At 32.9% G+C, this 13,727-nt stretch overlaps 1 protein-coding gene and 1 long non-coding RNA gene across 2 annotated transcripts; one reads left to right on the forward strand and one right to left on the reverse strand.

Moving 5' to 3' along the window:
- Window positions 1–4,015: 4,015 nt before the first annotated feature.
- LOC139522883 (uncharacterized) lies at window positions 4,016–5,584 on the reverse strand. Its single transcript, XR_011664508.1, has 2 exons — window positions 5,475–5,584; window positions 4,016–4,701 (listed from the first exon to the last, which is right to left on the reverse strand). It is a non-coding gene; the product is annotated as an uncharacterized lncRNA (long non-coding RNA).
- Window positions 5,585–6,454: 870 nt separating this feature from the next.
- LOC139522284 (uncharacterized) lies at window positions 6,455–11,896 on the forward strand. Its single transcript, XM_071315834.1, has 2 exons — window positions 6,455–6,494; window positions 10,017–11,896. The coding sequence occupies exon 2, from the start codon at window positions 10,018–10,020 to the stop codon at window positions 11,665–11,667; it is 1,650 nt and encodes a 549-aa protein (XP_071171935.1). The 5' UTR covers window positions 6,455–6,494; window position 10,017; the 3' UTR covers window positions 11,668–11,896.
- The last annotated feature ends 1,831 nt before the right edge of the window (window positions 11,897–13,727 follow it).

The raw sequence follows: 13,727 nt of genomic DNA on the forward strand, positions 1-13,727 counted from the left end.
TTATACGGTAATATATCATGTATATATGATTATCAAAACCAGTCTGTCAATTATCTAAATAATTATAATAGATTACTTTGCTCTTCATTGGGCCCTTTCATTGGATTAAAAAATATCTCATCTTATATTAAACGGTATCCATTGAAGAGAATCATTGAATAAACTGGATGTTGATAAAGCCTCTGGATGATGATTGCTGTAATAAAAACCACAAGGTTATGAAACAAGAGTGCACACGCTGAAATGTCTCGCCTTCTTTACTAATCATTAATATTATGTTGATAGTCCTAAATATAAAGCTTTATTACAACTGTCACATAAACTAAACATTAACCAAGAAAACTAAACATTGACCAATGAACCATATGAAAATGAGGTCAAGGAAAGAATAGATAATGCCAGGCAGACATGAATAGCTAACAATTCTTCCATATAATTAAACAAATATAGTTGACTATTGCTTATAGATTAAGAAAAACAGACCAAAACACAAAAACTTAACACTGAGCAATGAGCAATGAACCGATCTGAGTTATGGACTTGACCACCAAAACTTAAACTTGTTCACTGATCCATGAAATGAGGTTGAGGTCAAATGAAAACTGTCTGACGGGCATGAGGACCTTGCAAGGTACACACATGCCAAATATAGTTATCCTTTTACTTATAATAAGAGAGAATTTAAGATTACAAAAAATCTTAACTTTTTTTCAAGTACTCACTGAACCGTGAAAACGAGGTCAAGAACATTGCACATGTGACTGACGTAAACTTCGTAACATGAGGCATCTATATACAAAGGATGAAGCATCCAGGTCTTCCACCTTCTAAAATATAAAGCTTTTAAGAAGTGAGCTAACGCCGTAGCCGCCACCGCCGGATCACTATCCCTATGTCGAGCTTTCTGCAACTAAAGTCGCTGGCTCGACAAAAAACTGCACACTGTAGATCTTTGTTTAATCTAAAGGACAAATTTCGATTTAGAAAACAAACATATTCTATCCAAGGTATATATCCTACTTTAACAAACGGTCATTATCTGTATTCAAAATAGTTGAACCACCGCGAATTAGCGCGTGCTACTTATGAACAGACACTTTTAAGTACGTTTTTACAGTGGTACTTACAAAATGTATACTGTATACAAGTGTTTAGGTAATTAATCATCAGTTACTCAAGTACATTGAATAAATATAATTATGCAGCCTCTGTTGTTATTACTTAACCTCCGTCCAACTTTTAAGTTTATACCAGTTCAAATCGGTTTGTGATATTCATTGTGAAAGTATTTCTATTCAATCTCTCTTGAAATGTCTTGACCTTCGTCACATCAGAAATTTTAGAATTGAACCAGTTCATATCGCACAATGCTATTCTTTTTAGAAGCATACCTACGGTGACCTATGCAGTCTCTACTGTAAATATTTAACAAACTTCAGTTCTGAAATTTTAAAATAAGAGAACTGCCATTTTTCACTCTATTCGATCCTGCCTTTCTTTTTATTAGTTTATATTGACTTTTTTTTAACACAAATTCTTATCCTGCTTTTTTTTGGCAAAGTTGCTTATCTTGCCTTTTTTAAACTCAAAGCTCCTGTCTTGAATGTTTTCAAATTTCATCCTAGCGCTACCCAATAAAATCAAATGGTATCTACCTTATATAAGCGTACGTTACGGCCTTCATCAAAGGGCAAAGCCCATACCACAAAGTCATCTATAAAATGCCACGAAATGACAAATGTAAAACATTGCAACCGAAAAAACTAACAGGCTAATTTATGTACAAAATAATGAACGAAAACCAAATATGTAACACAGCAACACAAGACGACCGCTGAATTACAGACTCCAGGCTTGGGAGAGGCAAATACAGAATGTGGTCTTTTTCATATTAAGTTTGTTACTTCTTTTCTAATTAGTTTGAAGGCACTTACACTCCCCTAACATGGGAGAGTGGTGTAACAATACAACCAAAAGAACAAACTATAACAAGAGGGGACACGCTGCAATGTCTCGCCTGTTTTACTTACCATTAATATGGGGACGAAGTCCCCAATAACAATAGAAAATTCAATAAAAAAAAAATTCGGGAAAATTTCCCGAATTTTTCATTGTACTAATGAACTCAAAATCGTTCAATTTTTTTTATGTCATGTTTTGAAATCCCGGACCTGCGCAGAAATGTACAATATACTTCCTTTTTCCGGTCTCGTTTGTATGAAACTTTGAGTAAAATATATATTTATCAGTCTAGTATAAAATAGGAAGAAACGCGCAATACCAATTTCATTTTTAATAATTCCTTGATATGAAAAAACGTTACCTAATGATAGCGTTTCTTTGTTTACATTGCATATGACGTCATAATTTAAATAACGTCACAACTAAAATCCCTAACAACAGAACCAAACTCGGAAACGTTACGGTATTTCCGTTTCTTTTTTTTTTGACAAATAATTAAGTTACAAAAAAATAATTCATACAGACTTCGTCCCCATTTACAGGTAATGCCTGCCTCATATTAGTATGTTGATAGTACATAATATAAAGCTTTAATACAATTATCACATAGACTTAACATGATCAAAGATAAAGAGGTCAAAGTCATATACACCAAAAAGAAATACACCTTACAAATATTCCATACTTTAAATATAGTTGACCTATTGCTTATAGTTTATAAGAAACAGACTTAACCAAGAAACCCAAATCATTGAGCAATGAACCATGGAAATGAGATCAAGATCAGGTGAACCATGCAAGGCAGACATGTACATCTTACAATCCTTCCATTAAACAAATATAGTTGACCTATTGCTTATAGTTTTAAAAAACACACAAACATTAGCACTGTGCAATGAACCATGAAAATGAGGTCAAGGTCAAATAAAACCTACGAGACTGACATGTACATCATAAAATATTCCATACACCAAATATACCCATTAGTATTAGAAAAAAGACCAAAAACTTAATTTCGACCACTGAACAATGAAAATGAGGTTGAGGTCAGATGACACCTGCCAGTTGGACATGTACACCTTACAATCATTCCATACACCAAATATAGTAGACCTATTGCATACAGCATAAGAAAACAGACCAAACACAAAAAAACTTAATTATAACCACTGAACCATGAAAAGGAGGTCAAGGTCAGATGTCACCTGCCGGCCATGTACACCTTACAATCCTTCCATACACCAAATATATTAAACATATTGCTTATATAATTTGAGATAAGGACTTGAACACCAAAACTTAACCTTGTTCACTGATCCATGAAATGAGATTGAGGTCAAAGAAAAATTGTCTGACGGACACGAAGACCTTGCAAGGTACACACATACCAAACATAGTTGTCCTATTACTCATAATAAGAAAAAAACGAACTTTTTTCAAGAAGTCAGTGAACCAAGAAAATGAGGTCAAGGACAATGTACATGTGACAGACGGAAACTTCGGAACATTATGCATCTACAGCACATGTATCTACAAAGTATGGAGCATCCAGGTCGTCTACCTTCTAAAATATTAAGCTCTAAAAAAAGTTAGTTAACGCCGCCGCCGGATTGCCCGATGTCGAGCATTCTGCGACAAAAGTCGCAAGCGCGACAAAGTCAGTTGAAAAAAGGAAACGTATCTAACAAAAGACAAAGTGGACGTGGACCGGTACATATACATCCCAACAACAAAAAGACACTTAGTACAGATATGACAGTACTAGCAGTTACTGACAGTTAGTTCAAAACAAATAAAAACTACTAAAAAAACAATCATTCATCTAAGACTAAATTATCAATTCGTACACATCCAAAACCCAATGTATTTAGTGAAAAGACGTGTCAATAAACAGTCAGATAAAACATTACCTTGTGCAATGCCAAAGATTACAATTTGTTCATTACAATATTTTCCTAACAATTCACTGACTAAACGAAAAATATCCCAACGATAAAGATGTGGATATGTAAAATGTATAGGCAAATATTGTTCTCATTCTCTAAATAAACTGCATTTTACACTTATTTATAATATCGATCGTTTGAGTGTCACGTGATTTGGATAAGGGCGAGGACATACATCCTTACAATAGCGTGGAATATCAAAGATCGATGTATCTGGTTGTTGTACTTTGTAACTTGCTTGGTTGAATGTTAGAGTATGAATCAAATCACCAACAAATGACTTTTCATGGTACTGACAAAGAACATTCTCATCAGTAACGTAAAGTTCGTCTGTGAAAATGTGTCCTGGTTCAGCCCACCCATGGCATTTCTTTCCTTCAAATACTCTATCGCCAGTATACGAGGAATTCGACAACCAAGTTGGTTTTAGAACAGTGCAACCTTCTTTTTTGCCACACAAAATACAACATGTCTTTGCCTCTGGATATATAACATACATGTTACTATGGTTTGTAAACAAAAGACTACACGGAGCCTTTGGATCATTGTCACTGAGCTTTTGTCCTCCGCAAAAATTATTTTTCTGTCCACGAAGATGGTCGTATCTCGCTCTGCCATTCGGAAAGTCATAATACCATGTTCCATTGTTGTGGGAATATTTCACAACAGCGAAAAATATGTCCTCTACAAAATCTACCGAGAATGCTGAAGGCCATACGGGTGGTGTTGTTGGTATACTGGCACAAGTTATAAGTATTGATGATATAACAATCACTAGTATGGACCACATTGTCTGTAAAAATAATACAATCTATGAAACAAAATATTACACTAGGTACAAAGTTTGGTATGGGGGTTATAATTAATGATCATTAACAGTTAAAGAAAATTTAACATTTGGTATCTGGTTAAAAAATACTGACGCCAAGTGTTCTTTTCTATTTATTGTTTAAAAAAGATAGGCGAAACATACAAAAGGGACATTCATTTATACAGTCAACCCAAAATGAGATTTAAAAAGTAATAATTTGTTTTTTTGGCATGTATGTTTTTGATTTTTTCAATTGCTTTTAGTGCATGTGCATGTATAAACATGATAAATAGTTATCAAAAGTACCAGGATTATAATTTTATACGCCAAAAGATAATATGATCAACACCTACAAGGCTTGCATTTGAAAGTCCTAGAAATGAACTTCTGGTAATATAATAATTTTCTTATTAGGGAATTGAAAATAGTGCTCGAATCATTCATCAATGAACAAAAATCACAGTATGTAACAAATTTCAGTGATTAGAAAACTGCATTATTTTATTTCTACAACGTTGAACATTTAAATTCATTGTTTCCCTGTACCCCTAAAATCACAAAAAAAAACATAAATAGGGAATTGAAAATATCTGAAAGCAGTTATGTTATAGTTGTCGAACAATCAAATTGCACTGCACACTTTGGGTGACCCTACTCCCAGAACGTTGTCAGAATGTTATACGTAGTTTGCATTATCTATTGTTTTTAATTGTATTTCAGTGAAGTAACAAAAAGAAACCATACGTTTAGCTTACCACTAGTGTACTTCTCAGTGAAGGAATAAGATATATGACAATGAACAATAATTCTTATAATGTGATTTTATGTAAGTAGTCAAAGGCACACGTGAATTACTGATGGTCATGTGGCCTTATCAGTTATCAGACATTTATTGAATAAGAAAGAAACACTCTTGGATAAGCTTCTTAACAACATTGTTATCATTTTTCGTCAGAGAAATTTTATGTAAGATATTGGCTTATTACTGAGAAAAGATAGAATTTGGTACTTACAATTTCTTATTGTGATTAAAAAATAAATGATTACATGCAAGTACCAAAGATTAAGTCTTTTGACCAACATATGTTCTCTTCTAATAAATAAATAATCTTAGGACAACAACTTTGAGAAATATGATTTGTCAAAGTTAAAACCATTGGGAAGTAAATTATGAGTCTATAGTTACTTCTGAATCTAGTTGATTGTGTATTGTCTTCTGGGTTTCTACTTTCAGTTTCTTCGTTTTACATAGGTTGGTTGTATGTTATTTTTTATTGGAGAACAACTCATCATAGATATCAGGATTAAATTTTGTATTTACTCCAGACGCGTGTTTCGTCTACAAAAAAACTCATCAGTGACGCTCGAATAAAAAAAAAAGTTAAAAAGGCCAAATAAAGTACGAAGTTGAAGAGCAGTGAGGATCAAAATTCTTCAAAGTTTTGCCAAATACAGCTAAGGTAATCTATTCCTGAGGTAGAAAAGTCGTAGTATTTCAAAATTTCAAAAGTTTTGTAAACAGTTAATTTATAAATATGACCATACGAATGTCCGTATTAGATTTATAAGATAACGTGTACCCAATTTTCCGTATATCTTTTTCAATCTTCACTTTCCTTGTAAGCTTTGTTTAAGGAAAATCCTCTCATTTACAAAAACCAATTTCACTGTATACCAGTAATATTGTTACGTCACTAGTTTATCTACAAAAAGGTGTACTAGGTAATCAATAGCCATACCTTTGTAATGTAGGTAGCAAGTTAACTTGAACGAAGGTAAGTGCATTCTACAAATATGTTGCTTTTGTTAAACTTTGGGAAAACTGTATAGACTGTCTGAATTAATAATGAGAGAATTCAATAAATTATTTTAAGCTACTAATATCATGAATATGTGTCATGCCGTATATATAAATCATGAAAAGAATGCTAAACGCATTGTTCTAAAATTCTGTATATTTCCAAAGTCCTACAAGATTTAGTGAATGCATTTCTTAATTTTGAACAAGAGACTCTCGGCAAAAGTCTGTATTGACTGGAAATATGTTTATAAAAATCAATAGACAACTTTCGAGTTCGATGCATTTCCGTCAAAAACTCTGGTTTTAGTGAACGTCATTTGTGCGTTTAGGGGCGTCGTCTCTTCCATTCCAATGTTGAGCGAGTGGTTGGAAAACTATAATTCTATATTGTACGAATTATACGACAAATTGAATTCTCAAAATTGACAATCAGCATTGATGTCATTAGGGAATTGTCATTAAGTACCTACAGAACAACCATTATTTCTAGTTTATCCTGCACAATGACGATCACCAAGACGCTTGATGAACATAAATAGTGCAGGGATACAGGCGACCCCCTCTATCTGGTAAATGACGTCATAAAGGCGCGTATAATTGACGAGTTTTTTCCGGTGACGGATGAACTCGAAAGTGGTCTATTATGTTTGCTTATTTGTATCTTTAATTTAGTGACATTTTTATAAATCGTCTTGTGGTCGTCATTTTTAAAGTTTACAGTATACTCATCGATTTAATTTTACGACTGTTCTTAATGACCAACTTGTTGAAGGTCGTACGGTGATCTATAGTTGTTAATGTCTATGTCATTTTTGTCTCTTATGGAGGGTTGTCTCATTGGCAATCATACTACATCTTCTTTTTTATATTGTATTTAGAACATATTTTCTGGTCTTTTTCATTTTACCACTATATTTCTAGACCAAAATTAAAATTTTGTGAAAAAGAATCACTCAGGGGAAATAACTCCTACAAGAACCAGTTGGTTTTTGTCGGTCCTACTGACATTTTAGCAAAAACGATTGTGCTGAACATTTTGCTATTTTCTCTGTACTTTCATAATACATTGTTTGCCAAATACACAAGAAAAGTGGAGAAGTCATCTTTAAATTAAGAGCAATAAACCCTTTAAGGTGGTTTATTGACGATTTTTACCATGTAAACTTTTTAATGATCTTATCTTGTTAATAAGTTTTGCTCTCTATCAAAATGTTTGCAAAAAGTTCATAAAATGGGTAAAATACTTTATTTTATTAAGTGGGTAATTTAGATGACAATATCGGCTGTTTTGACTTATTTGTAGATCGTATCATGCTTTATAACTTCATCAATTGTAGTTTCTATTAATCTGTATAAATGGTTTCTGTAAAAAATGCAAAATGGTTAAACTCATCTTTCAAGGACAAGCACTTTTGTTTTGACGATACCAGCAATGTGGACTTTTTGTAATTCTAATCTAAGTTATTTATATCTGATTCTTATTGCGTTTTACCAGGTTTCAGCAAAAATGTGTAAACATCCTTTTTTCAAAGACAAAAATTCCTATGATAGATCAATTTTTATTTCGATCTTATTGACTTATAGTGTGGGTGCTACTTTTCTTTTTATTTGATTATTGAAAGATTCTCTTTATTTACTAAAGAAGTATAAAGGACAAATTGATGTTGAATTATTTGCAGGTTTGATTGTTATGGTTATTTTAAATTTCTATCTACTCGTATATGTAATTGTTTTCAAGATAATAAACAAAAACTTATAATAAATATATTTAGATGGGAAAACAATTTCATGGACAACAACTCCAAAAGGGGTTCTCCGTTTCTTTTAAAAAGAAAATCATAGGCGGTACAAATTGGCCCGTTGATAGATTTACCCACACAAATGTTAATTCTTAAAATTTGAGCCAAAACAGTGTTTTATCCATGCGTTCTATTTTTAGGCAGAATACAACTTTTAAACTAGATTCAAGAAGGAACACTCGGTTACAAGTAAAAAAAACTACTGAACTCCGACGAAAATTCAAAAAGGAAAGTCCCTAATCAATTGGCAAAAAACAAAAGCTCAAACACATCACACGAATGGACAACAACTGTCTTGTTCCTGACTTGGTATAGGCATTTTCTTTCAAGAAAATGGTTGATTAAACCTGGTTTTAAAGCTAGCTAAACCTCTCAATTGTATGTCAGTCGTATTAAATTCTATTATATTGACAACGATGTTTCAACAAAACAAACATACACAATAGGTAAAAATGTCAAAAATAGGGAAACAGCAGTACAAACTGTATTATAATCTCAAACTCTAATAACAGTTTCAGAGTAGTTTTTTTTTAAGTTTACGGAGGAGGCCAAGTAATATAAAAAGCTCACATGGCCTTTCAAAATAAGATTCGTTGCTATTTTTAAACAATAGTGGTAACATTTACTGTTCTGCAACAAAACCAAGTCAAGTTAGTGAATGAATGATTCAATTCAAGAAACTCACTTATTTCACGTTAATTGCCACTACAATACGCTTTTGGAATTATCAAGTAAAGATCAAGTCGAACACTAGAGATACATTCTGTAAATTATTTATCTGACTGGCGTACAGGGTAACTCTATATGACGTTTTCTTTCCCGAGTTAAAAATCTACCATACCAACATCCAACACAAAAGGAATAGTGATTACACTTGTAAAATGTCGGATGAACACATTTATTTCTGATTCGTGACCTTGTCCACTAACAAGTTGTCAAATAATTGTTTTTATTGAGAACTATATAGGTATCCCTTTAATCTGAATTGTTATTAATAAGTCGTACAAAAAAGGAAAATTTGAAAATTGATTAACTTAAATGTCTAGCTACGTTGCTATTTAATATATGTTATCATATCTAGCAGGAAATTAAACACCTTATACAAACTGAAAATGTACAGTTTCTTATTGTTTATATGTTTTAATAGTTTACCATAAATGATAATAAATAAAATAATGAAATTTTGTAAATTGGTGCATTGACTCAAGGATTTTTACATATAAATCCCTGATTAACTGAAGTGCTTATCACATATTGTTTGTCCTTGTAGATATTTATAAAACGAAAGAGGATTAAGTATGTCGAATCAATCACAACTAATGAAAAATGTTACATTAGGAAAAAGCATGCATGTACATTTTGATAACAACCCACCCCAACAAAAGCTACAAAGCGACTAGCTTATATAAAGGAAAACAACTGTCTTATGCAATGTTTTGACATTACATCACTAGTACATTTGTAGATATCTAATGTTGCTAAAAATAAAATAACAAAAATGCCAAACTTTAAGGAAAATTCAAAACGTCCCTTATCAGAAGACAAATCAAAACCTAAAACACACCAAACGAATGGAAAATAACTGACGTATTCCTGACTTGGTATAAAAAATGGTGGATTTAATCTGGTCTCATAGCTAACTAAACCTCTCACATGTATGGTAGTCGCGTAAAATTCAAAGTTTTTTTACATTTCAGAATGTCTGCAGAATTATGTGCTGGTTGTCTCCGGGATGGTCTGGAAACTGGTGCTGAACTTTGGTGTACTACTTGTTCTGAACATGTTTGTCAATCATGTGCTGATGTCCATAAGAAATTAACAAGTCCACATAATATAGTTAAGCGAAAAATTCAAAAATCACAAGACTTTCCAAAACAAACATCGCTTCATGAAAGTGCAGCTGATGTACATAGATCGACAGAACACTGTCCATGTCATTCTGACCAGACAATGAATTTATGGTGTAATGAACATGATAAAATGATATGTTCTAAGTGTGAACAAGAGGCACATTTCAACTGTACAACAATAATATCTATCGAACAGGCCATTATAGATGTTGAAGAAGGAACACAAATAGCCGATTTGAAGAAAGAAACTTTAGACTTGATGCATAACATGGAAAAAATAATGGGAGAATTGAATAACGCATTGTCGGAATCACTTACAGAAAAACAAAAAATCAAGAACAAAATATCTGAAATTCGAAAGCAAATCAATTCACATTTGGATTACATAGAAGTTAAAATATTATCAGAAGTTGAAGAGACGTGCAAGAATTACACACAGAACACAAATGAAACTGTGTGCAGCATGAGACACATGTATGAAGATCTAACCACGTGGAGGAATACAATTGGCTCATTTAGGTCACATCAAATCGATTCAAATATATTCAGAACCCTTCAATTTGTGAAATTAGAAACTGAAAGACAAAAGGCAGTTGTTGAAGATGTTCAAAAGAAAGCTATTACCAAGAAAATGGAATTCAGACCTTCAGAAGAAGTAATTAATTTTCCTGATTTAGTCCACTCAATGGGCATCCTTGATGTAACAGATACTGTCCATACATATTGTCGGTCCGACTCGGATAGATGCATTTTACTTTTGAAATCATTTAGTTCCTCGCAATTAGGTGAAGATGTGAGAGTGTTTCGATGTTGCTTTATTCCCAACAATCGCCTTCTTTTCTGTGCTTTCAATGAAAACTGTTTGTATTCTTGTAAGACTGATGGTTCAGGTATCATTATAATGTACTTAGATCACCAACCACTAGGTGTGGCGATGTGTGACAATAGGCATGCAGTCGTCACTTTCGGCTCTGGGATCCAACTCATAGACACACAAACAATGACAGTTGTGAAGCTTATTACAGATGACGGAAACTTCTGGGCAGTATGTACATTGGGTGAGAAAATGTGGGTAAGGAGTCAAGGGTGGACATTAAGTAATATTGATAAAGATAATGGTAGAATATTAAAGCAAATAAAAACAATATTTGATCCTAGAGATACGTTCATGAACAAATATGGTGATATTTTCTGCTCAAGTAACTACGGTGATAAGGTCTATATGGTCACTTCAACTGGACAACAAAAAGAATTCTATTCCAGTCATGATCTAAAATTACCGAAAGGAGTAGCTGTAGATAACCAGGGTAATGTTTATGTGGCAGGATATATCACCTATAATATCCATAAAATATCTCCCAACGGAGAAGGGGAGGTGATCCTAAGTTTTGAAGATGGAATAAAACAACCACGTGGATTAAGTTATAATCGAGAAACAAATGAACTTCTGGTTATTCTTGACGATGGTAAAACCGTCCATATATACAAAACACATTAGTTAGTAGAGGACTGACCAATTCAAAGATTCAATATGTTATTCAACTGAAGTCCGAGAACATTAATTTAGACATTTAACATATGAACTGTCCATATGTGAAAGAGTTTAAACATGAAGGCAGTACTATATTATCGATTCCGTTTCTTATTCAATATAACCTATAACTTGATGACTTAGAGGAAAATATTTATGTTTGCCTTGTATGGTAGTAAAACCTCTGACAGGCTCATTGTTAGTCTTGTTTTTAATGCAAGTGAGACATTTCTGATTTGTTTATTTAAGGTGTGGTATCTAATGTATGTGTGAAACCTCTGATTGACTCTTTTTAGGTCCGGTTTCTACCTCAGGAATAGATTACATTAGCTGTAATTGGCAAAACTTTTGGGAATTTTGGTCCTCAATGCTTTTCAACCTTGTACTTTGTTTGACCTTTTTAACTTTTTGGGGATTGAACATCACTGATGAGTCTTTTGTAAACGAAAGGCGCCTCTGGCGAAAATATTAAGTTTAAACCTGGTATTTATGATGAGTTTATTTCTAATGTAAGTGTGCAGTCTCTGATTGGCTCATTTGATGCCTGGTTTCTAATGTAAGTGTGAAACCTCTGATTGGCTCTTTTTATGTCTGGTTTCTAATGCAAGTGTGAATCCTCCAATTGGCTCCGTTTAAGACTTTAAGTTCTGATTTCTAATCTAAGTGTGAAACCTCTGATAAGCTCTCTCCAGGTCTGGTTTCCTATGCAATTTTGAAACTTCGGATTGCTCTTTTCATGTCTAGTTTCTAGTGCAAGTGTGAAACCTCTGATTGGCTCTTTTCTTGTCTAGTTTTTAATGTAATTGTGAAACCTCAGATTGGCTCTTTTCATGTTTGGTTACTTATGTAAGTGTAAAACCTCAGATTGGCTCTTTTCATGTTTGGTTACTTATTTAAGTGTAAAACCTCAGATTGGCTCTTTTCATGTTTGGTTTCTTATGTCAGTGTGAAAACTCTGATTAGCTCTTTAGATGTCTAACTTCTAGTGTAAGAATACCATTTGTAATTTGTTTCCATTATTTTTCGTTGGATGAAATGTCTTATATTTGAATTTGTCAGTTTTTATGACTTACCCTTTATAAATTTACCTTCGAGTTCAGTAATCTTGTTAATACTTTTTGATTGTCCTATAGAGAAAACAGCATTTATTTATTTTATCATACATTTACATTGGTTGTTACAAAGGAGTAAGTGCGTTAAGGCCTAGTTTTGGCTCAAGAAAATGAAATGTTTGATAACCATTTCAAATTGGCACATAATGTTAATAAATGCATAGGGTCAAGAAATATAGATGAAAAAAATAAAGATATTATCTGATGACGTCACAATTACGTCATAATATGTACTGTTTTCACAAAGACGATGAAAAATACAGAATTTATGCAGTTTTCTATCTTTATTGCCATTGTGGAAACATCCTGCGCAGCCGAGAAACAACAAAATAATTTGAAAAAAGCTTAATCATAACTATTGGCATAATCTCACCAAATATAAAGTTGTTTCTTGGGTGGGCACATACTTTTCCAATGTAGAATAAAATTTGATGAAAAAACAAGGAAAATCAATAAATTTTACAAAATATGCAAATTAAGTCATGGTTTGTTGCCATGGTAACTTGTTCGTTGTCAAATTTGTTTTGTTTCTCTTAATACCTTATGCCTTAGTCAAGTTTTTAGTAATTTAAGAATATGCATGATAACTTTTAAATTTGCAGTTATTTTTGGGCCAAATAAGGGCCTTATTGTCCCTACTCCTTTGGGGAAAATTCACAATAACAAAGTGCAGGAAAGTAAAAGAAAAAGACACATAGGGGTGGAGGTATTTCGTGCAGATCTGTACTGATGCATCATGTACCTCAGCAACAAGTAGTGAATGCCAGAAAAGATATACCAGGGGGTTGAGATGATTTTAGCAGACATCTAACAATGCAGCATATAGTGTAGCTGCTAGCAGGCAGAGGGAGGCTTTTCTTTCATTCCATTAACATATCTAGCTGATAAGTTTGCAGCAAACAAAGATTATAAATA

Source organism: Mytilus edulis, chromosome 5, assembly GCF_963676685.1.
Source record: "Mytilus edulis chromosome 5, xbMytEdul2.2, whole genome shotgun sequence".
In the NCBI taxonomy this organism is placed as follows: Eukaryota; Metazoa; Mollusca; class Bivalvia; order Mytilida; family Mytilidae; genus Mytilus; species Mytilus edulis.